This window comes from Ursus americanus, chromosome 9 (assembly GCF_024610735.1).
Source record: "Ursus americanus isolate L20-20 chromosome 9, mUrsAme1.1.p, whole genome shotgun sequence".
Lineage (NCBI taxonomy): Eukaryota > Metazoa > Chordata > Mammalia > Carnivora > Ursidae > Ursus > Ursus americanus.
Window position 1 is genome coordinate 57,504,432 of NC_142135.1, and position 24,757 is coordinate 57,529,188.

The 24,757-nt window shown below is 38.4% G+C and overlaps 1 protein-coding gene across 4 annotated transcripts; it reads left to right on the forward strand.

Annotated features, from left to right (window-relative positions):
• Window positions 1-85: 85 nt before the first annotated feature.
• C9H8orf89 (chromosome 9 C8orf89 homolog) lies at window positions 86-23,112 on the forward strand. 4 transcript variants are annotated; one of them, XM_087864814.1, is made up of 7 exons: window positions 86-385; window positions 12,889-13,058; window positions 14,692-14,845; window positions 16,838-16,931; window positions 17,895-17,952; window positions 20,457-20,492; window positions 22,817-23,112. In XM_087864814.1, exons 2-7 carry the CDS (start codon window positions 12,932-12,934, stop codon window positions 22,963-22,965), a joined length of 618 nt encoding a protein of 205 aa, XP_087720940.1. In that variant the 5' UTR covers window positions 86-385; window positions 12,889-12,931; the 3' UTR covers window positions 22,966-23,112. The 4 variants fall into 4 exon arrangements, with proteins under 4 accessions (XP_087720940.1, XP_087720941.1, XP_087720939.1 ...); XM_087864813.1 differs by having other exon boundaries at window positions 257-385; window positions 12,892-13,058; XM_087864815.1 differs by lacking the exon at window positions 16,838-16,931 and having other exon boundaries at window positions 17,897-17,952.
• The last annotated feature ends 1,645 nt before the right edge of the window (window positions 23,113-24,757 follow it).

Sequence of the window (24,757 nt, forward strand, 5' to 3'; positions counted from 1 at the left end):
CCCGGAAGCTCCCGGCGCCTGGCAACCGGCGCGCGTCGGGCGGGCGGGGCTGCAGCCACCGGAGCCGCTCGCCGGGCCGGGCGGGGCTGAGCGGCGGGCGCGCCGCGCTCCCGAGTGTCGCCGGGCTGCCGGCAGCCGAGCATGTTCGCCCCGAGAGCGGCGCCCGTTCGAGCGCCGGGCCGCCCTCCCTGCCCCAACGCCGTGGGCAACCCCGCGCCCGGTCCAAGCTGGGCCAGGGGCTCGGCTCCGCTGCGGGCCGCCGCTGGCACCCGCGCTGTCCGCTGCCCCCGTTGACCCCGCTGCCGGAGCCTCAGACCTGGGCACCACCGCCGCGGTCCAGGCACGCGAAGAAGCCCCTCTCCTCCGCGGTGGAGCTGCGGGGACAGTGAGTGTGGGTGGTCTCTGGAGGACCCCCGGCCTAGCGGGAGCGGAGGCGGTAGCGTGGCGTGGGGGGCCAGGGGCCCTTGCAGGGGCAGGGCTGAAGGGGACGTGGGGCCCAGAGGTCAGCTGGTCAGGCAGGGTAAACTAACCCAGTGAGGCACATGGGTCACTCCAAGGATTCTCTTGACGCACTTTGAGGGGAGCTGGCGGGCAAGCAGGGGCTGAGGACTGGACCAAGGCTGCTGGCGGGGTCGGATGAAGCAGAGAGATGGGAACGAAACCCAAACCCGGGCAGGAGGACCTGCCTGCCAGATCTGTGTGTATCCGCACTCCCCAAGCTCGGTACAGGCTAGCATAGCACGCGCATCGCTGTGGCAAGTGGACACGCCCTTACAGGGTCTTCCTCCAACCTGCCCAGGCTTTCAACTGAAGGGGGTGTGGGGAATGTGTTTCCCCTCTGCTTTTGACTCCCACTGTACCTCACTCTTGCACACAGCCCTGTGGAGCAGGACTTGGGACGCTGACCGTGTTAATTCGCTCTGGCTCCGTTTTCACTGTCAGTTTTGCTTTGTGATTTACCTATGTCATTTCTGATTTACCTATAGTTTGTGTGTTTATTACTTTTTTCATGAGGGGTTACACATACTAGAAAAGATTTGTGTAATACAGGTAGTCCATTCTATTGTATGGGTCATTCTACCCCTACAACCTTTTTGGGGCCATAGACATGAAACCTGGAGCCTCTGTCTGGAGAAATGCAACTTTGCAACCATTTTCAGGGTACTGTACTGTCTGAAGCACACGAATCCCTGCTCTTCCATCTTCATTGGCTTTTTATCGACATTGTTAATGATGAGTTTAAATCCCCTGTTACAGTGGCATTTCTTTAAAAAATACTTCAGGGGCGCCTGGGTGGCACAGCGGTTAAGTGCCTGCCTTCGGCTCAGGGCATGATCCTGGTGTTCTGGGATCGAGCCCCGCATCGGGCTCCTCCGCTATGAGCCTGCTTCTTCCTCTCCCGCTCCCCCTGCTTGTGTTCCCTCTCTGGCTGGCTGTCTCTATCTCTGTCAAATAAATAAATAAAATCTTTAAAAAAAAATAAAAAATAAAAAATACTTCAGACATTCCTTTTTTTACATTTTTAAAATTACATCATAACACATTAGTAGTTCTCATTCAAACAGAAGTGTATAGAGTTAGACATGAAATGCTTCTCTTTACCTTTTTCTCCTTTCTAACACTTCTTAGAGTTAATTTTGTGTTTATCCTTCTAGTCTTTTTTCTTTTTCTTTTTCCTTTTTTGATCATCACAGGAATCATATCTGGATTCTTTTGAGAAATTCTTTTTCACTTAAAGAGATGTGACAAATTATTTCATATCAGTTTACTTAGGTCTGGATTGATATGGTAGATGTGTCATACAGATGTATGATCATATGGCATAGATGTAATTTATGTAACCATTCCTCAGTAAAATTGGTTCCAATTTTTCCTTATTAGAAACAATGCAACAATGAACATTCTTATACATGGGGACAGTTCTATAAAATGAAATCCCTGAAGTAGAATTGCTGGGTCAGATGTGTGTATGTTAAAATTTTTTTGGTAGAATTTTGCGTTCTGAGAAGTACATTTCCATCCACAGAACGTGTTGAGAAAAATCTGTGTTATTTTAAAACAATTAAAACAATAGCTTCCACTCACTGAATGTTTATTACATGTCCAGCACCGTGCTGAACACTTTACGTGCATTTTGAAATTGAATCCTCACTAACCCTATGAGAATCGGAGGCACTATTATTTTCTTCCTGACCCTATGGTTATGCTGCTATTGAAGGGCAGAATCAAGATTAGAATCCAGGCTCATTTTACTTTGATGAATAAAATGTGTTCTTTGTTGGGTGGGAGTTGCTGGTCAGTAGTTGACCGGGAGTTGTATATCATTGGGTTCTTTGGGGATTAAATGAGATTGTGCTTTTGGTGGTGCCGTGTTAATAGTAGCTCCTTCCTCTAGGAACTTCTATAGAATTGGACATGGTCCAGTGCTTCCTATGATTTTGATTCCTCTGTATTGTCTGCCTCTCCAGTCACCTCTCAACCTCTTCTTTATCTTCCTGCCTTGTGGACATCTTAAGGAAATCTGGTTTTCTTCCTCCTCTCAAGTCTTCTTTGGCAACTTTAATCCAGTCTCTGGCCTAAATTCTCACCAGTGGATAGATAACTTAAAATTTCTTCTCCCAACCGAAGCTCCGGTCCTCAATTCCTACAGCTTAGATCCGGGGTTATAGCTCTGCCTGGATGTCCTCCACTCATCTTATCTAAAACCAAGCTCTTCGTTGCTCTCCACCCCCAGACTAGCAATTTCTCTTTGACTGTAATTCATCATTCTCTCAGTCACCCTAGTTCACAGTCTCAGTCATCTTTGACTCCTTTTTCTTTGCCGAACCTCCTAAATTCAATCAACTGTTGTATTCTCACAGTTGCTACTCTACTTGAAGCACTCTGGACTATTACTATTATAGTAGCGTCTTAACTTGGTTCCAGCCTCTGCCAGATGGATCATTGTAAAGCATACCTGTGCATGGGCCACACCTCTGCTCAGAACCCATCAGTGCCTTCCTGTCGCTCAAAGAAGAAAGTGCAAACCACTTTGGCTGGCATTCGGATTTGCCTGTCATCTCACCCCAATGTGTCATTGTGTTCTCTCTCACAGCACCCTTATCTGAACAGGCTCCATTCTCCGTGGCATGTTTTACACCTCTGTCTTTTCCTGGAATGCCTATACCCGCATTTCTGCCTATCTAAATTCTATTTAAGTATCATTTTCTAGCTTCTTCCACGTCTTTTTTGAACTTCCATGTGAAAATAATATCTACCTTCTTTTAACTCTCTCTGTCTCCAAAGCAGATAGTCCTGGTCATCAGGCAGCTTTCTTCCAGTTGGTTGTAGGACCAGGCTGTACCATTCATTAGCGCTTCCCTATTATCTTACTGTAGCAAGGAGAAGAAGCTACGGAGAAAGCAGACCTGCTTCTTAAAGGCTTCCTGCAGAAAGCCTTACACATTACACTCACTCACGTTCCATCACAGGGAGATAGGCACTTCTTAGGAACAACTCTGTTCTCTGGAGGAGCAAGAATTTTAGTAAACATTCAGCCTACTGACTGTCACAGTCAGTTTCTACTTACGAAAACCTGTGTGACGTACCTTGAACATCCCTTCCTCAAAAACAAAAGCAAAACTCCTACTTCCCCAATCTGGCTAGGTTAACAAATGCTCTGTTGTACCACAGAATTGAAACATACCTTTATCACTAATATTTGTCATAATGAACTATAATTGTTTGTTTACTTTGTTGCCCCTAACATACTGTATGCTTTTCTATCTTCATCATTTTTGTATTTCAGCTCCTAGCACAACGACTGGCATTATGGATAAATAAGTAATTCGCTTTCTCAATGAATCCACAACTTGTCTTTACGTTCACTCGATAACTATTTTGCTTTAAACAAAGCTAAAAATAAAGATAATCTTACCACCTGCTCTTTGATGTTTGGTTTATTTCCAGCCTTTTTTCTTATCTGTTATAAAAAAATACAGGATTTGACATCCTTGAAGATAAATATTTGTATGTATCAATGATCTTTCCCTTTAGGATAAATACCTGGAAGTGAAATTGCTGGGTCAAAAGTATATAGAATTATTAGGACATATATATTGCTAGATTGCTTTCTGGACACATTATACTGATACATACACTGAAACCTTATGAGAGTGCCTATTTTCCTTGAACCTCATCTTCCATTGTCTAGTATTAAAGAAAAATCCTTGCCATTTTGATTGGCAAAAGTCATAGCTTGTTATATTATTTTGCTTTTATTTGAGAACTTGTAAGGATGAACTTTTACTGATCATTTGTATTTTTTTTCTGGAATGAATTATCTGTCCTTTAATAAATACATTTTCTATAAGGTTCATTCTCTTTTTTATTTTTAAGTATCTTTATATATAAAAGGAATTAAAGCTTCAGTTTTTTATGTCCTCATTTGAAAAGTCATGGGAACTTCTGGGTCATGTGGCAGAAGGAGCTGACACAGATGGAACTCCATTCTACTTCGGTATATTTCAGATGCCGGGTAAGATAAAATAAGATAATTAATGGAAATGTGGCTGAGCTAGGGACCAAGAGAAGGAAATCCCCAGGTGCCAGAAATGAAGGAACACTCACATAGGAAGCCACTGTTGAGCATCTGCCGAAAGCTGGAAGTCACAAAGGCGTACTGTTCCAGTTACTATGACTGCATCACAAATTTCTCCAAAACTCAGCCGTGGAAAACAACCATTTATTGTGCTCTGTGGGTCAGGAATTCGGACAGTGCACAGCAGGGCCAGCTTGGCTCTGCTTCGAGATGTCTGGGGCCTCAGATGGAAGAATCGTAAGCTTGGGGCTGGAATCACCTGCAGGCTCATTCATTCCCGTGTCTGGTGGTTGATGCTGGTTGTGGACTGAGACCTTAGCTGTGGATGTCGGCTGGAACCTATATATGTGGCTTCTTCCTGTCACCTGGCTTCCTCCCAAAATGATGGCTGGATTTCAAAGGTGAGTATCCCAAGAGAGAGCCAGTGAAAGTTGTATTGCCTTTTATGCCCTAGCCTTGGAAATCACAGTGTCACGTCTACGGTCCTTTATTTACTCAGGAAGCTAGTTTCAGAGAGGGGGACACAGACCTCACCTCTGGAAGGAGGAGTGTCAGTATCACATTGAAGGAAGAACATGTGGAATGGATACGTATTAGTGCATCTTTTGAAAAAGACAACCTTCTACAGACACGGAGATGATAACTAGAAAAATATCCCCCCATTGGCCTGAGGAGGCTGCAATGAAGCTTGCCATCCACTTGGACTATGGCAGGAAAAGAGTTGTGAAACCCAGCACATAGACTCTGCACAGCTTCATACCCATACAGCTCAAGTCTGGGGTCTGAATTCACATGACCAATGGTGCTCCAGGGACCACCATCCAAGAAACGGACATATTAACTGCTCTGGCACCTGTGAAACCCAGGGCCAGGCAGAGACTAATGGAAAAATCTGTGTAGCAAAGTTTCCAGAGCTCAGGGAGTACTGGACTCCCGTAGGTAGCAGTCTCCGTTAAGGACGAGCTCACGGTCAAAGTTTACAAGTTTTAACGGTCAAAGTTTACAAGTTTTATAAGGAAATGAACACAAGGAAGGAGACTTGGCAGATGCAGCAAGTGGGAGACGTGTACTGCAAAACTGAACAGGACATCATGGGAAAGTATTTAAACTTGTACTGTGCAAGCAGATGAAGGGCATGGAAAGCATAAGGCAAGAACTGGACAGTATGAAGAAAAACAGGAGAGGTCTAGGGGTGCACCTTTACCCTGAAAGGAAAAGAGGAAGAGAGGAAGAGGCATTGAGTCAAGCTGTACCTCTCGGACCAGCCATTAGCTGATTCTTGGCCTAGGGTAATAATCATGGTGATTATGATAATAATAGCAGCCATCATCTGTCTCTGTGTATAAAGCTCCCTGACTGCATGCCGTCTGAACTGAAGATTCTTGTTTGAGAATTAAAGCAGCAAACTAGGCATTTCGCTAGATGCTTGTCTTAAATCACCTTCAGACTTTATAATAACTCTGTAAGGCAGAGCTTATTAGTTCCCTAGGTAGGGAGACTGAGGCACAGAAGGGTTAACAAGCAAAGGAATGGGTGACAGGAATGGGGACGTAGCAAAGGGCTCCGTGATGTAAAGGGGATGGGATGTATTGTAGGGGCCATTGCTCCTATATTTCTTCATTTTTCAGTTCACAGTCTGGGGCGTTCTTAGGGACTGCTTCCATGTAATTCTTCCTGTGAATCGAATATTTAAACACAAACTGGCAAATTGACTGCTTATGAATTTTAGGAAATGGGAAGTCCCCTATGTCCAGATGGGAACTTTGCCTACAGTTTTTAGAATTGTTTTTCCTGATATTTTACATGCTTAGTTTTAATTTTGTTAGAGCTCAATTTTAATACTTCTTCAATTGCTTTCTTTTGTCCATTTCTCCTTTCCACTAAAAGAAGAGAATTTGATGAAATTAACACTCTTGTTGTTGTTCCTTATTGTATAATTTTAGAGGCAAACTATTTAATAACACTTCCCAGACCTCAGTTGTTTAATTAAAAAATTCCGAGATCAGTTCTCTTACAGGCCTATAAACCAGCAATTTCTGTTGTACTCAGGCATGAACACAACATTAATCTCCTTGTCCATCCCCGTCAGAGCTCTTGGGTGACCAGGTGCATTGTCAGTGAGCAGTCATATTTTGAAAGGAGTCTTTTCCCTGAGCAGGAGGTCTCAACAGCGGGCTTAAAATATTCAGTAAACCATGTTATAAACAGATGTGCTGTCATCCAGGCTTTGTGGTTTCACTTACAGAGCACAGGCACAGTAGATTTAGCATAAATCTGAAGGGCTCTAGGATTTCGGGGGATGGTCAAGGAGCATTGGCTTCCAATGAAAGTCACCAGCTGCATTAGCCCCAGAGAAGAGAGTCAGCCTGTCCTTTGAAGCTTTGATGCCAGGCACTGACTTCTCCTCTCTAGCTATGTGAGTCCCAGATGGCATCTTCTTCCAGTAGAAGGCTGATCCGTCTCCACTGAACATCTGTTGTTTAGTGTGGCCGCCCTGGTTAATTACTTTGGCTGGATCTTCTGGAGAACTTGCCACGGCCCCCACATCAGCATTTGCTGCTCTACCTTGCTCTCTGATGTTTGGTGATGGTTTCTTTCCTTAGTGCTCATGAACCAGCCTCCACCAGCTTTAAGATTTCTTCTGCAGCTTTCTCACCTCCCTCAGCCTTCATAGAATTGAAAAGAGTCAAGGCCTTGCTCTATATTTGGCTTAAGAGACTGCGGTGGCTGGTTTGATCTTCCATCCAGACCACTCAGACTTTCTCCGTATCAGCAGTAAGAATATTTCACTTTCGGGGCGCCTGGGTGGCACAGCGGTTAAGCGTCTGCCTTCAGCTCAGGGCGTGATCCTGGCGTTATGGGATCGAGCCCCACATCAGGCTCCTCCACTATGAGCCTGCTTCTTCCTCTCCCACTCCCCCTGCTTGTGTTCCCTCTCTGGCTGGCTGTCTCTATCTCTGTCGAATAAGTAAATAAAATCTTAAAAAAAAAAAAAAAAAAAAAAGAATATTTCACTTTCTTACCATTTGTGTGTTCACTGGAGACGCACTTTTAATTTCCTTCAAGAACTTTCCCTTGGCTAACTGTTTAGCACACGAGGACTAGCTTTCAGCCTGTCTCAGCTTTTGAATTGCCTTCCTTACTAAGTGTAATCATTTCTAGTGAGAGACATGTGACTCTTCTTTCCACTTGAACAATTAGAGGCCATTGTAGTGTTATTAATTGGCCTAATTTTGGTATTGTTGTGTCTCAGGGAATAGAGAGGCCCGGAGAGAGGGAGAGAGATGGAGGAACAGCTGGTCAGTGGAGCAGTGAGAACACACAAACACTTACTGATTAAGTTCGCTATCTTACATGGGTGCGCTTCACTGCACATCAAAACAGTTACAACAGTAACATCACAGATTACTTATCACAGATCACCGTGACAAATATAATGACAATGAAAAAGTTTGAAATATTGCAAGAATTAGCAAAATGTGACAGATGTGAAATGAGCAATGCTGTCAGAAAAATGACACCAAGAGACTTGCTGCACGCAGGGTTGCCACAAACCTTCAATTTGTAAAACAAAACAAAACTAAACTAAACAAAAAAAACCCCAACAGAAACAAAAAACCAAAAAACCCCAACAACAACAAAACGATCCGTGAAGTGCAATAAAGCAAAGCACAATAAAACAAGGTATGCCTGCACATGTATCTATTATACATATTTAATATATTTCAATTCATTGCAGTTAATGTTTTTATTAATGTTTATAACTCTCATTTTTGGTCAGTTCAGAGCCTTTTTAAGTTGATGGCTACCATGGTTATAGTCTTCGTTGATAGATTACTAGATCTCTGGAATGACAAAATATTCTAGGCTTATCTTGTGCATTTCCTTCCACAGACCTGGAATCAGCTATTTCTTGTTGGTTTTTGTGGTTTTCTTTCTTTTCTTTTTTTTTTTTTAAGTCACATTTTAGTTATTAGGTTTAGTAAAGAAACATTTTTTTTGTCTTTTTTCTTTTTTAGATGAAAGTCTTATACTTCCAATTCATAGTTAGGACTTAAAGGTCTTTGTTTACTCTTTATCGATGTGAAATCTGTGTCTTTTTCTCGCACTGAAAACCCTGGTTCCCACCAACACCAGTACAAATGTTCATTTACTCAACGAGCTATCTTGAACTGTACGGTAGATAGTATGTGTTCAGGACAGTGGAGCAGTGAGGTAGAGAAGGAGGCAGGGTCGCTGATATCTTAGCACCGGTCCTGAGGTGTCTGGCCAAGCTTTTTTTTGAGGGCAGATCTTCTTGTTTAAGTACATATTTTGGATTTTCTGTCCTTTGAAGCCCAAATAATGCAGGGAAATACCATGGATTTCCAATTTTTAAAGGATTAGTATATGGAAAATGCATTTCATACCAAAATCTTACTGAATTTAGTGTTGTCTTTGATACAGAAGACTTCTCAGAATACTTTTTTTTCTCCTTCAAATATTACAGAGAATATCGACAGTTATTATTGTGCTAAAGAATTGAGTGGGTCTCAATTGTTGTGCATTATCCTTTTTTTGATTTTAAGAAATTGGTTTTAAGAGAGTGAATAAATTTATTTAAATAGAATTTTAAAAATTATCTCCAGTACATTTTATATAGGCTATGATATAGTGTTATGTATTGAATTTTGCCTCCCCCCCACCCCAGTTCATATGTTGAAGTCCTAACCCCAACCTCAGAATGCGACCTTATTTGGAGGTAATCGAGTTAATAAGAGGTTATTAGGTCATTAGAGTGGGCCCTAATCTATTATGACCAGTAGCAAATTAAACCAAATACATAATTAATTATTCTTCTGTGTCGATATTTAGAATAAAAGTAATGGCTATCATGAAGACATGTTTATTTTCCATGGGGCATAGAAACTATCTTTTTTTTTTAGGCACAAATGCGTATTATCATGGTAATAATTCTAAAAAAATTTTTTTGGCAAGAACACTTAAGATGAGATTTACCCTCTTAACATTTACCCTCTTAGTATGTTTTTAGGTGTACAACACAGTATTGTCTATAGGTACAATATTGAACAGCAGATCTCTAGAACTTACTCATCTTGGAACTACACTCACTAATTAGCAACTCCCCATTTCCTCCTCTCTCCAGCCCCGGGAAACCACCATTTTGTGCTTCTATGAGTCTGACTATTTTAGATACCTCATATAAGTGGAATCTTCGTATTTGTCCTTCTGTGACTGGCTTATTTCACTCAGCATAGCGTCCTCAAGGTTCATCCGTGTCGTTACGTATTTCAGGATTGTGTTGTTTTTCTGTAGCTGATAAATATCACATTGTATATCTACACCACATTTTCGTTATTCATTCATCTGTCGATGGACATTTAGATTATTTTCACGTCTTGGCCATTGTGGAAAGTGCCGCAGTGAATATGGGAGTGCTAGTATCTCTTCGAGATTCTGATTTCAGTTCTTTTGGATAAATACCCAGAAGTGGGATTGCTGGATCAAATGGTAGTTCTATTTTTACTTATTTGAGGAACCTCCATACTTTTTTCCATAGTGCTGCACCATTTTGCATTTCTACTTATAGAAGAATTCCATTTTCTCTGCCCTCATCAACACTTGTCTTTAAAAAACTTTTTTATAATAGGGGCACCTGGATGGCTCAATCAGTTAAGCGTCTGCTTCGGCTCATGGTCCTGGGATCCAGCCCCACGTTGGGCTCCCTGCTCAGCAGGGGGTAGTCTGCTTCTCCCTCTCCCACTCTCCCTGTTTGTGCTGTCTCTCTCTGTCAAATAAATAAATAAAATCTTTTAAAAAATGTTTTTATAATAGCCATTATAACAGGTATGAGGTGATATCTCTCTGTAGTTTTGATTTGCATTGCATTGACAGTGACATTGAACATCTTTTTAAAAATTTTTTATTTAAATTCTAGTTAGTGAACATGCAGTGCAATATTGGTTTCAGGAGTAGAATTCAGTGATTCATCACTTACAAACAACACCCAGTGCCCATTACTTCAGGTGCCCTCCTTAATACCCATCACCCGTCTAGCCCATCCCCCATCCACTTCCCTCCATTACCCCTCAGTTTGTTCTCTGTCATTAAGTCTCTTATGGTTTGTTTCCCTCTCTCTTTTTTCCTCCCCTGCCTTGTTCATCTGTTTCATTTCTTAAATTCCACATATGAGTGAAATCATATGATGTTTCTCTTTCTCTGACTGACTGATTTTTCTTAGAATAACACACTCTAGCTCCAACCACATTGTTGCAGATGGTAGATTTCACTCTTTTGATGGCTGACTAATATTCCATTGTACATATATATATACCACATCTTCTTTATCCACTCATCAGTTGATGGACATTTGGGCTCTTGCCATAGTTTGGCTACCATTGATAATGCTGCTATAAACATCAGGGTGCATGTACCCCTTCGAATCTGTATTTTTTTTTTTTTTATCATTTGGGTAAATACCTAGTAGTGCAATTGCTGAATCATAGGGTAGTTGTATTTTTAACTCCTTAAACATATTTTTTAAACCAGGTTATAAGGGCTTTTTGTTTTGTTTCGTTTGTTGTTGTTTTGTTTTTTACTTTGGAGTTATATATTTCGGATATTAACTCCTTATCAGATATATGATTTGCAAATATTTTCCCCAGCTACAGGTTTCCTTTTCACTCTGTTGATTGTTTTCTTTGTGCAGAAGCTTTTTAGTTTGATGCAGGTCCCACTTGTCTATTTTTGCTTTTGTTTCCTGTGCTCTTGTTATCATATCCATAAAGTCATTGCAAGACCCATGTCATGAAGCTTTCCCCCTATGTTTTCTTATAGGAATTTTACAGTTTTAGGTCTTAGGCTTAAGTCTTTAAATCATTTTAAGTTGATTTTTGTGTATGGCGTAAGATAGGGTTCAGTGTCATTCTTTCACATGCGGATCTCTCGTTTTTCCAATGCTGTTTGTTGAAGAGACTATCCTTTCCCTATTGTTACTCCTCGGCATCCTTATCAAAGATCAGTTGACTGTATATATGTGGATTTATTTCTGGATTCTATTCCTCCAGTGGCTTATATGTGTGTGTTTATATCAGTATCATATTGTTTTGATTACCTTAGCTTTGTGATGTATTTTGAAATGAGCAAGTTGATGCCGTCAGTTTTGATCTTCTTTCTCAAGATTGTTTTGGCTATCTGGCTTTGTCAGTCCATATGAAGTTTTTAAAAAACTATTTCTGTAAAAAAAAAAAGTGCCATTGGGATTTTAATTGCATTGAGTCTGGAGATCATTTTCGATAGTATGGTTATTTTGACAAAATTAAGTTTTCTGATTTGTGAACATGAGATGTCTTTCCATTTGTGTCTTCTTTAATTTTTCATTGTGTTTTCCAGTGTAGAAGTTGTTCACTCCTTAGTTCAGTTTACTCCTAAGTATTTTATTCTTTTGTATTTTATGCTATTGTAAATTGGATTGTTTTCCTAATTTCCTTTTCAGATGGTTTATGGTTAGTGTATAAAAGTGCTAGTGATTTTTTGGTGGCGTCTGTAGGATTTTCTACATATTTAAGATCATGACATTTGTAAACAGTGACAGGTTTCCAGTCTGGATTCTTTTTCTTTCCTAATTGCTCTGGCTAGGACTTATAGTCGAATAGACGTGGTAAGAGTGGTCATCCTTGCCTTATTCCTCGTCTTAGAGGAAAAAATTTGATTCTTCACCCTTGACTGTGATGTTAACTGTGGGCTTTCCATGCCTTTATTATGTTGAGATAATTTCTCTCTATTCCTAGTTTGTTGAGAGTTTTTATCATGAAAGAGCATCGAATTTTATCAAATGCTTTTTCTGCATCTATTGAGATGATCATGTGACTTTTTAATCCTTTATTCTTTTAAAGTGGTATATCACATTAATTTTTGTGTATGGAGCCATCCTTGCATCCGAGAGATGAGTCCCATCTGGTCATTGTGTATAATGGTAATATATTTGAGAGAATCCTAAACATTTTACTGTCTGGTACACCATAACTTGCTGTTGAACTTCAAATTTTTTTATGTTGCTAAATATCTGTGACCTGGGACTTGAAAGAACTTATTAAAATATTTAAAGGAAAAAGGTTTTACTATTAATTTTAGCTATATTATTAAAGGCCACTTACTTTAAAATCCCAAGAATATGTATTTACATGTTATAAGTGAACTTTCCATGTAAGTCTATGTTAGTATTTAATCTGTATGATGGAAAATAAATTAGAAAAAATATTTATCTCTGAAATACCTTTTTTTTTGTATTTTGTGTCCTGAATTTGAAGCAGCATCTCACTTTCATCAGCGCTGTTGAAAGAAGAAGAAAAAATGCCAGTCCTGTCTCCTGAAATCAAATTGGATGCTTCTAATGTCACCAGAAAGTCCCTTGACAGTTGTTTTCTCTTTGAGAGCAGTTGGAGGAAAGCAGTTTTAGAAACACAAAAGATGAAGAAAGGTAACTTCATTTTTACAATTATTTTACTGAAGAAAATATAGAAATACTACCTTAAAGTTACACATGCACTTTTTTAAGCAGTCAGGAGACATCTTATAATTTCTGTAACATTTTTGGAAGGATAATATCCTAAGTTTATGGAAAATAAAAATGGAAGCAAATTAAACGTAATTTACTTAATGTAATTCTGTAACTCATGATGGAAACAAATTTTAAAGAACTACTTCTCTTGGTGTCAGTGCAGTACTATCTCTTTTGGGTCATACTACTTCTCACAAATTGTGTTTGTTTTTAAACAACTCAAGTTGGTTTTTAAGAAACCCAAATCTTTAACAGCATCTTTTTGTATTTATAATTCTAACCAAAATTTTATTTGTTGTGTGAGTTATGTGGCAAGTATCTTATATTCTACTGTTGCTCAATAAAGACTAATCTGAGAACTTTTGATATGTGTATGAATATATTAATAGCTTAATTTCAATTTATATTTCAAATTAGAAGTGTATTTCTTGTTTTTCCTGAATTCTGCCTTCAGCTTTATAAATAGAAATGTAATTCTTGAAAATAGTAAAATCCAAATTCCCCAACCCATTTCATCACTCCTGGTTTTGAGTGTGTTGCTCTGTTTTTTCAACTTTTTCGCTAGATTCCCATTAAAGATACTCAAAAGATATAAGCTTATCTGTCCTTTTACCCTCAAATCTAACTGCTAAAAAGAGAATTTTATGTTTTTTGATCAGGAGAAACTTTTTTTCCCCCGAAAGAAAAATCAAAGGTTGCAAAATAGCATTCGGAGCATTTATATACTATTTTTATTGTTGTGCTAGACTTGCTTAGTAGAGAAAGCTTAAAAACAATTCTCTACAGTTTAAAGATCACCCAAAACTTTAATTTCTTAATATGTTTTTGTCCATTTATTGCCTTCATTTTGAAGTTTTGTTTTGTTTTTAAGTAATTTGACAATCTCTGTCCAATTTTATGTGAGGTCAGTAGAGAAGCAATCTTGATGCTTCAATGTTAGTATTTATAGATTTGGTGTGAAAATTGCAGAGAGAAAATTATTATTTTTTAAAGATTTTATTTATTCACTTATTTCACAGAGAAAGAGAGAGAGAGAACAAGCAGGGAGAGCAGCAGAGAGAGAGGGAGAAGCAGACTCCCCACTGAACAGGGAGCCTGATGCAGGGCTGGATCCTGGGACCTTGGGATCATGACCTGAAGGCAGACACTTCCCCGACTGAACCACCCAGGCATCCCTGAGAAAATTAAAATCAATGCTTAAAAGTGCTTTTAAATTCTATTTCAATGTGACTGTCTCTAATATTCTGGAAATTCTAATTATATAAAATAATGAGGGCAGAAGGCAGTGACAACTGTGGGAGATCTGTGAAGCTGTCCTTTTTCTTTATCCTACTTCTTAATCAGCCCCGGAATCAACTCTTCCCTACAATCCCGATAGTAGGGATTGAAAGGTATTCTCTTAGGAAAGATACTGGATAAATTACAGTAGCTTTATTTTCTTTACTTAATGACTAATTGACCATTGTATTATGCATTTTAGTATGTGGTAAAAGAAGTTATATACATTTCATCAAGAAATAATACCATGCATTATGATACTATTTTTAATTAGAATACACCACAGCATTTGGTCTAGAAGAGTTCAGAGAGTGTGTCAAAATGCCATATTTACCAGGACTGCAGAGTTGCCCAAAAAGTCTAAGTTCAACTCCACTGGAAGTTCATCCAAGACTGCTGCATGCCCATACGGAGATGCCTCCCGTCAGGTAGACCATTGCTGTTCCGTCCTCTTGCCTTCGACATGTATCTGTAGGAATACTGCTAAAGGTAGAGGGTTTCCTGCCTAGTGAATTGAAGTCTTTCTTGCCCATTGATATTTTTTTCATAAAGGATCTCATGTTTTAATCTAGGTAGCAATTTTATTCGGTTTGACAAGTAGGCCCTTTTCTCAGTTTTCAAGGGACATTGGCAGAAAGGACTGAAGGACTTCCTTTTAAAAATATTTGTTGCCCTAGTGTAGATTGCCCATGAGAATATTGGAATTTTTAGCAATAAATAAATGAACTCTCTGCAATATTAACAGGTTTCTCTATGCTGAATGTAGTACCTTGGGTTTCGTTTCTAGTTTGACTGACGGAGTGTGAGGGGAGGTTCTAAATGAGATGACAGCCTGATGAAGACCTGCGCTGACTCTTGAACAAGGAGTCTGTCAGCCAGAAAAGTCCCACTCACTTTGAATATTGGTGTTTAAAAGCATTATTGTAATTACCTCCCTTTTTATAAATCAGACTGGCTGACATACCATTAAAAGAAAACCCCCTTCTCCAAAGGGGTCTGTAAATTAGTAAGACAGTCTCATATTCTATTTGGTGCCTGCTTTGGTTTATTTATTTATTCATCAGGTATTTTTTATTATTATTTATTCATCGGGTATTTATTGAATGTCCAGGACTTGTTCACTTTGCCAGCCTAAAAAAAAAAAAAAGTGATGCATTTATAGTAGTCTGAGTTGTTACTCTCCTTAGGGGAAAATTTATATTTTCATATTCCCTGAGCTTTAAAGTCAGCCAGTTACACAGAGCACACAAATATAGGAGTTTTAGAATATATTTATTGAGTTTTCCAGTAGTGTTACTTTTCTTGTTAATTACTCTTAAAATAAGTCTTGGTCATTTAAATAGAGAACTAGAATACACTAAAAATGAAAAATTGTGCATAATTTATGAAATCATGAAAACAGATAAGAACTTTGCAGAAAATTTGGAGAAAAAAGAAAAACAATATTTTGATAATTTACCCATTTTTATTGTTGAGTGTTTGTTCTCTTCTTCTTCATTTTTATGGACTTGTATTTTCGCTATAATTTTAGTGTATTTACAATTTTTTATTTTGCCTTTTTAACTTAGTATTACACATATTCATTTTTTCATGTCACTGCATAGTCTTCGAACAGTCTTTACTGGCTACATGGTATCTCGTTAATGGAGCCATAGTTTATTTAACCATTCCCTATCAATTTTAATATTATCTGAGGACAGATTTCCAAGCTATAAAAATATAAAATGCAAAATTACTCTTTCTTCTATGAGATTATAATGAAATAAGGCAGAATCAGGGATGGTGGAAGAGAGCGAGCGAGTTGCTAGTGAAGTAGATGGTAACAGGTACGGAGGAGGGACAGTAGGGATGTAGCAAGAACAGAGACAGATGGAAACATGAGTATATAAAACCCACTTAAGGACATGCTTACTGAGACACCCATGTCCCTAACACTCACCCCACTCATCATTTCCATCGGGCTTCTCAGGCCGTTTGAGGAAAGTGTAGGGCTGAGTCTGGCCATGGACTTGTCTCAGTACACACCAGTCTTATTATCCTTCTTTCAGTGCATATGCACATCTTTAAGAAACTGGAATCCCAGAAAGCACCCCCTGAATTAGCCCATTAATTAGACGATTTAAGAATACGTCTTAATCTTAAGTCCTCATTTTGCTTCCTACTATTTTCACTCTATTTCAGTTTTTATTTTCATTTGCAATTGTTTGTGAAATGATTCCTTGCCACTTTACATTGACTTGAGTGTGAATTAACCTGGGCAGTGAAGGATAATTTGAATATATTAAATTCATGTTATGACAAGTGTTGTTCATATACAAAGTGGAAGAGCAGTGGCTACGTGCCATAATGTTTATGAAGTGTTTGGCAAGTGTAAATGTTCCTTCTTTTCCCTGTCTTTGAAACAAGTGTCTTTATTTTAGCCAGTCTAGTGAGAACATGTCGAGTTGTGTACAAGTGTTTTATTCTCCTCTGCATATTGCACAGCGCCCCGGGAACGAACAGCCATGGCAAAGCAGGGAAGTAACGCATTTTTGTTTGTCTTGCGTACAGCCCCTTACCACCTTTTCCCTCTCCATGTGTGAATATTTGTTTTTAAAATGCCAATAAAAGTTTGTTTTTTCAAATTTCTTTTTTTTTTTTTTAGGTTTTTTTTTTTTTTTGACAGAGAGAGAGAGCACAAGCAGGGGGAGTGGCAGATAGAGGGAGAGGGAGAAGGAGGTTCCCAGCTGAGCAGGCAGCCTAACTCGGGGCTCGATCCCAGGACCCTGGGATCATGACCTGAACTGAAGGCAGACACTTAACTGACTGAGCCACCCAGGCGCCCCTCAAATTTCTTTAATTATACTCATATACTTTCAGTGACTCTCAAGGCACACTCTGGTAATATAACTGATAGTAGTAATCCCAGAGGTGAAGGGCACTTAAAAGTTCCAGCTGACTTCTAAAGTTTAATGTAGTTACAGGAAATTTGCAATTCTTATGGATTATCTCACCTACAGCAGGTCAGTCGTGACATACTTCCTCTAATAACCCACTTGGTATGTAGGTCTAGTCCAGTAGGAACAAAAGTTAATTAAGGCGAAATTCAGACTGTGGTGGTTAGTAGGTAAAATATGCACAAATAAGTGATAGTTGATATCTGGCATATGTAGGTACCCTCTTAATCTAATTTTGATTCCCTCCCTCTTAGCATTCCCTGAATCGTACTTAGAGAAAGTTAAGATAAAGCTAAATATGGGGAAAGTTGGACATGGTAGAATTTAACGAAAACTGAGATGTTGAGTTGCTCCTATCTGCTTCTGATTAGATTAGTTATGATGGAATGAGTTCACTTTCTTTAATGTTTGTTTACTTTCCATGTGATATCCTTCACCAAGTGACTTTTGCTGAAGCAACTTCTTGCCGCTTACTGTATTTTTTTTACGTTAATGTACCCTGGATTTATGTAAAAGTGATATTATGATGATATGTAATTTTAGGATAAGGAAGACTAAGGAGACCTGCACGGTGGTACCACTTCAGGAGAAACCAAAGGGTAAGTTGGCTTATTTTTCTTTCCTGCCACATGTATTCTTAGGTTGTCTCATACTTATTCTTTTTACCATCTTTTCTGTCTGCTGATTTAATTGCTTTGTTCTTTTTAATGCTTCTTTTAAGCTTTGTTTATTTTATAAATGTAGTGGATGCTATGTTCACTCTACACACACCTTTATTATTTCAGGACTTTGGGATAGACCCTCACCATCTCTCATGTGGGCCATTGCATGGCTTCCATACTAGTCTTGCTTTGAGCTTCTGACCTTTGAAATTTTTCAAAGCCATGGCAGCTTGATGCTGAGATGCTGAGTGTAGTTCAGGAAGGAGCTCGATGGTGCCTCTCTCACTGTTCAGGGTGCACCTACCTCTATAATGGCTGTCTGCAAAACAAAGAGCTCTATTTTCAGGTTTTACCTTTTTAAAATCAAAGTGAAAATCTTTATTGGATTTCTTTCAGTTAGCAAAAACAGGTACGGATGTAGGTCTTTATAGAAGTAAAGTGGTTTAACATGAACTTTTGAAAAGCTGGAATACCTATATTATATAGCTATGAAAAAGGAAATCTGTTGTTTATGACAATATGGTTAAACCCAGAAGGCATTATGCTTAGTAAAATAAGCCAGACAGAGAAAGACAGATGTGGCATGGAACTTTGTTCCTCATGGAATCAATCACTCATGTGTGGAATCTTTAAAAAAAAAAAAAAAGTTGAACATACAGAATAGAATGGTGGTTACCAGGGTTTTGCATGGGACAAATGGGGAGATGTTGGTACACAGTTACAGTTCTAAGATGAATAAGTTCTGGGGATCCAATGTACAGCATGGTGACTATGGTTAATAATACTGAATTATACACTGAAATCTGCTAAGAGAGTAGGCCTGAAGTGTTCTCATCGTCCCACATGAAAACGCAGTTCCTTCCTAGGAAAGGTAACTATATGGGGTGACGGATGTGTTAACTTAATTGTGGTAATCATTTCACAATATATATGTATATCAAGTCATCGTGTTGTATACTGTACATGTATGCAATTTTTATTTGTCAAATATACTGCAATGAAGTTGGGGGAGAAATGGAAAGCAGCAGATGATAGGATTCGTAAAATGAAAGATCATTAGAAAATACCCAATTAAAGTGAAAGGAGAAAAAAGATAATACAGAACAGAGTGTGCAAGTCATTATGTGACAAGGTAAACCTGCTTTACACATGTGTAATTCTAATTCCAGAATAAAAAGGGTAGGACAGAAACAATATTTACCTACTGGCTGATAAGTTCCCAATTTTGATGAAAAATACAAATCCGCAGATACAAGAAGTTCTGTGAGCCCTCAACAGGATAGAAACAAAGAAAACCACAGCTAGGCACATCATAATAAAAAGACTAAGTTAAAAAAACCCAAAAAACCAAAAAAACCACAGAACAAGAATACAGAGAAAAGATATGTTGCCTTCAGTGGTACAATGGTAAGACATACAAGTGACTTTTTAAATGTAGACAATGGAAGCATGAAGACAGTGGAATAGCATTTTCAAGGGCTAAAAGATAGTAACTGCCAAACTTGAATTGGATACCCAGTGAAGATATCCTTACAATTAAAAGTGAAACAAATACATTTTCATTCAAATAGAAGTTGAGAGAATTTATTGTCTGCAGAGCTTCACTAAAAAATATTAAGGAAGAAATGATACAAAAAGGAAGTCCAACAACTTGGAAGAGAATGAGAAGCAGTGGCAGTAGTATTATGAAGTTTAAAATCTATGTAGAAATAAAATACTTGACAATAGTCGCACAGACATAGGATGGGGCATATGTGGAGTTAAAATGTTGTAAGATACTTGCATTATCTGAAAAATGGTAAAATAACTAATTTAAAGTAGACTGTAATACGTCAAAGAGACGTGATATTCTGTATGGTAACCACTTAAAGAAAAATAAAATAATACAAGTAACAAGCTAATAGGGAAGATATAATAATGAGAAAATACTTGATCATTTCAAAGGAGGACAAGAAAGGAGGAAAAAAAGAAACCTAAAACATACAGGACAAATAGAAAACAATTAGCAAGATTGAAGATTTAAAATTAAACATTGTTATGTTAGATATAAGCAGAATAAATATTTCAATGAAAAAATAAAGTATCAGACTGAGAAAAATAACTATATGTTGCTTACAAGAGGCATATCTTCAATTTAAGGGCAAATAGAAAACAATTAGCAAGATTGAAGATTTAAAATTAAACATTGTTATGTTAGATATAAGCAGAATAAATATTTCAATGAAAAAATAAAAAGTATCAGACTGAGAAAAATAACTATATGTTGCTTACAAGAGGCATATCTTCAATTTAAGGGCAAGAAAGATCAAAAGTGCAAGGCTGGAAACTACAAGCCATGCGAACAGTAATAAAAAGAAAGACTGTGTAGCTACGCTAACATCAAACAAAACAGCAAGGCAAGAATTAGTATTTTAATATTGATTCAATCATTTTAATTTTAGGATTTTTAAGGCGTTCTAATTCTTCAATCAATTTTGGTAAGTTATATTTTCTAATTTTTTTTGCATTTTGTCTACGTTTTCAGATACAATGACATAAAGTTTTAGTTTTTGTTCTACCTGTACTTCTGTCCCTCTTCTTTTTTAAAAACAATTCTTTTCTTTTTTTTAATTTTTATTTATTTATTTGAGAGAGAGAGAGAGAGTGAGTGAGAAAGAGCACAATCAGGGTGAAGGGCAGAGGGAGAAGCAGACTCCCCGCTGAGCAGGGAGCCCGATGTAGGACTTGATCCCTGGACTCTGAGATCATGACGTGAGCCACCCAGATGCCCAAAGATTTTATTTTTAAGTAATCTCTACACCCGATGTGGGGCTCGAACTCACAACACTGAGATCAAGAGTCACATGCTCTACATGTCCCTCTTCTTTTAATGTTATTTATTTGTGCCTTCTGCCATTTTTTCTTGATTAATCTCACCAGAGACTTTTCTTCTTTATTATTCTCTTCAGTGAAGAACTTGTCTTTAAAAAAATCTTTCTTATTGTAAATTTGTTTTGTACTTCATTGATTTCTTCTCTTTCCTGTGTTAACTTTTCCTTTTACGTTCTTTGGGTTTATTATTTTCCTAGTGTATATCTTATACCTCACTTATTAATTTTCAAACCTTCTTTCTAACATAGGAATTTGGGGTATAAACCTCTCTGTGTATAACTTCTGCTGCATCTCACAAGTTTTGTAGTATTTTCTTTATCATTTAGTTATGAATATTTTAATGTTTATTATGATTTCTTTTTTGACTGTGAGTAATCTAGAATGTGTGTATAAATTTCTAACTGTTGGAGAATTTTAAATTTATCTTATTGTTAACAACTTCTAACTTAATTGCATTGGTTTGTATGGAGTTTTAAAGTTTTTTGAAGTTTTTTGACATTTGGTTAATAACTAGAATCTAGTCAATTTGTAGCCAGAGAGTTTTTTAAGTGTCAGGTTCATTGTACTGCTAAGAACAGGCATCCCGAGCATATTCTTCCCCGCTACCCTCTCTCTTTCTCTGAACTTCCTACTTATGTTATACACTCAAAGAGCAAAACAAACTAAAAATAACCACACTGGAGAATTGTAGATAGCTTTTTTGACACTTGACCATTTGAAATTAAATAATAGTATTTTTTAAAAAGATTTTATTTATTTATTTGACAGAGAGAGACAGCCAGCGAGAGAAGGAACACAAGCAGGGGGAGTGGGAGAGGAAGAAGCAGGCTCCCAGCGGAGGAGCCTGATGTGGGGCTTGATCCCAGGACTCTGGGATCATGCCCTGAGCTGAAGGCAGACGCTTAACGACTAAGCCACCTAGGCGCCCCTAAATAATAGTATTTTAAAACAGTTTGAATCAGTATATTATTTTCAAAGTTTTATATGTTTTGAAATAGGAGTATTTATATCTCTTTACATATTTAGGGCAATATGTAGTGATTGCATGGGAAATGAATTTGATGAATCTGGATTCATATCATTTGCCCTTGGGCAAAATTTTTAGCCCCACTAAATCTTTTTATATCTGTAGTCCCAGATAGTACCTTCCTACTTCATAGTGTTGTGTGGGTGAAATAAATGTAAGTACTTGGCACAGAGAGATCATTTGATATATGTTATCTATTACTATTATTACTACCGCTCTATGATAGAAACTTGAGTAATGCTTGTTCAGTTAGTGAATAATTCATTTTCCTTTACAATTTTACTGTTTTACTAAACTTAGCATTTATGAGAAATGGTACATTTGGAGAAAATAACTTGATGAGCATGTAAGGTATGAAACAAGTTATTTATGGAGACTGTGTCTTTTGCTTTGGAATAAAATCCACAGCCATCCCATGTTTTAAAAAGTACATTATAGACTCAAATTTAGTTTTATATAATTAAATACGAACATTATAGGTTTTTCCTAGTTACATTTGTAAAAAAGATTTATTTATTTATTAGGGAGACAGCATGAGTGGAGGGAGGGGGAGAGGGAGAGGGAGAGAGAATCTCAAGCAGAACCCCTCTCCCCCTGCTGAGTGGAGCCCTACACAGGGCTCGATCCCATGACCCTGAGATCATGACCTTAAACAAATCAAGAGTCAGACGCCCAACCGACTGACCATCCAGTTGCCCCTAGTTAAATATTTTTGAGATGACTTGACATCACAATCACTTTGGAAAGTAAATACTTTCTATTTCTACTTCAGTGAAAGTGATATATCAAGAACTAGCAGTGTTTAATGATAATTTGAGGAAGAAATATTTTGTTTGCCCTGTAGTTTAGAGAATATCATTTCAGCGTGCTTAATTTTAATAGCTGGTTTCTTTTCCTTCACAGGTTCTGGCTTCAGTGATCCTCTTGCTGGAGCATCATCTCAGTACTTACAGAGACTTTCCAAAATGGCCATATTGGAGTATGATACCATTCGTCAAGAAACTACTAGAAAATCCAAAAAGGGCAAGAAACGAGACCCTCGAGACTGCTGATAAGTATCACATGGTGTGATGCTTTTTTCACTGATGTCTAAGGTTTATATGTTTTTTCCTTTCTTTTTCTTATTTTGGTACGTGATATGATGTGCAATGATTTATAAAAATGGAAATGTAAATAGGAAATAAATATTTTATGTAATATACAGAATCATTTGCAATTTGTTAACATCTACAAAAAGACATTTAAGTTATGCTTTATGGAGACATGACATTAGAGAAATTACATTCCATGAATTTTATGCACATTGATTATGTCCTTGGATTCAATTTGGTACACGTGTTTTGAGAGCCTATCTGTACAGTGAATGACTTTGCTAGTTGCTGCAGAAGATTCAAGACAGAGCGAATCATTCTTGGGGTTAGAGATGCCCAATAAGAACCCTTCCTTTTCCCTGCTTGAGTTTGCAAACCGTTGTGAGATAAGTATTCAAGCAGATGAAAATATTAGCTTTGTTTACTGGTAAAACCTGGAAAGAAAATCCTGTCTTAGGTGTGTGGCAACAGTGGTCCCCCTAGTCCTGAACTTCAGAATTGGACAAATGGATACACTCAGGCTTTGCCGACAGGCTCACCCACCACATCAGGGCCTTTTCTGCCAAGTAGAGCAAGGCATCTCCACTGTGTAGACGGGAAGATCCCCAAGAGGAAAGATGGAGAGTTGCTCCATCTCTGTGGGGAGGAGGAGGGAAGGTCTAGGTCAAGAGGAAAAGCCCTCCTTCAGAAAGTCTTGAGGAGTGGGGGACAAGCATCCATCAGTACACCTCCTTGAGAAATGGAAGCAATCAAGGATACCAATGACTGATCCAGTGAATAGTGGGGTACAGGCCATAAGAGAACCACAAAGTGTCACAGAGGTTCAAAAACAGAGCAGTAACATCCAGCAGGGTGGTCAGAGAAAGCTTCACAGAAGGTAACAGTGTTTGAAATGAACTTAAAGACAGGAAAGATGGAAGGAGAGGGCATTTCTAGAAAGATGGAGTAACATAAGCAGAGACATGCTGTGCATTTGGGGATGATGCACCTGTCTGGGGCACTAGGGAGTATAGGGCAAGTGTCATAAGTTCACGTGCTTATAGGCACCCAGCCAGGACCAGATCGAGTGGTATAGCACCATTCAGATGAAGGCTGTGGTGACCCGGGGCATGTTTCTCCATTTAAAAGGCCACTCGCATGAGAAACAAACTGAGGGCTTCAGAGGGGAGGGGGGTGGGGGAATGGGATGGACTGGTGATGGGTAGTAAGGAGGGCACGTATTGCGTGGTGCACTGGGTGATATATGCAACTAATGAATCATCGAACTTTATATCAGAAACCAGGGATGTACTGTATGGTGACTAACATAATATAATAAAAAAAAACATTAAAATAAAATTAAAAATAAATAAATAAATAAATAAATGGCCACTCACTGCCTAGCATTGTGTCATGTGGCAATGTGGAAATGTGAACAACTAAGTGAAATAAGCAACTAATTCCAAATTTATGAAACTGTGTGTGGGTCAAAGAAAATTACACATGCAAACTAGATCTGCTTTTGTGGGGCCATTCATTTAGGCACACTCGGGGTCAAAAGAATCGAGGGCAGTAGGGCTCAAAAGATTACCCGATGCCAACTGGTAGGGAACCTCAGATGCCAAGCCCGAGTTTATATTTCCTCTGTTTCACAATAGCAGATTTTGAGAATGAAAGTCAATTATTGTGTTTGTGATTTAGGAAGGTTCATTCAGGTATAATGTGTAGGCCAGACTGTAAGCGGGTGGGGAGGTGCTGGAGGTAGGGAAAGCAT

Coding starts and splice junctions, on each gene's coding strand:
- C9H8orf89 (XM_087864814.1), top strand. CDS start 12,932: ATGCCAGTCCTGTCTCCTGAAATCAAATTGGATGCTTCTAATGTCACC. Junction 13,059..14,691: donor AACACAAAAGATGAAGAAAG/GTAACTTCATTT, acceptor ATTTTTAATTAG/AATACACCACAGCATTTGGT. Junction 14,846..16,837: donor ACGGAGATGCCTCCCGTCAG/GTAGACCATTGC, acceptor TCTTTATTTTAG/CCAGTCTAGTGAGAACATGT.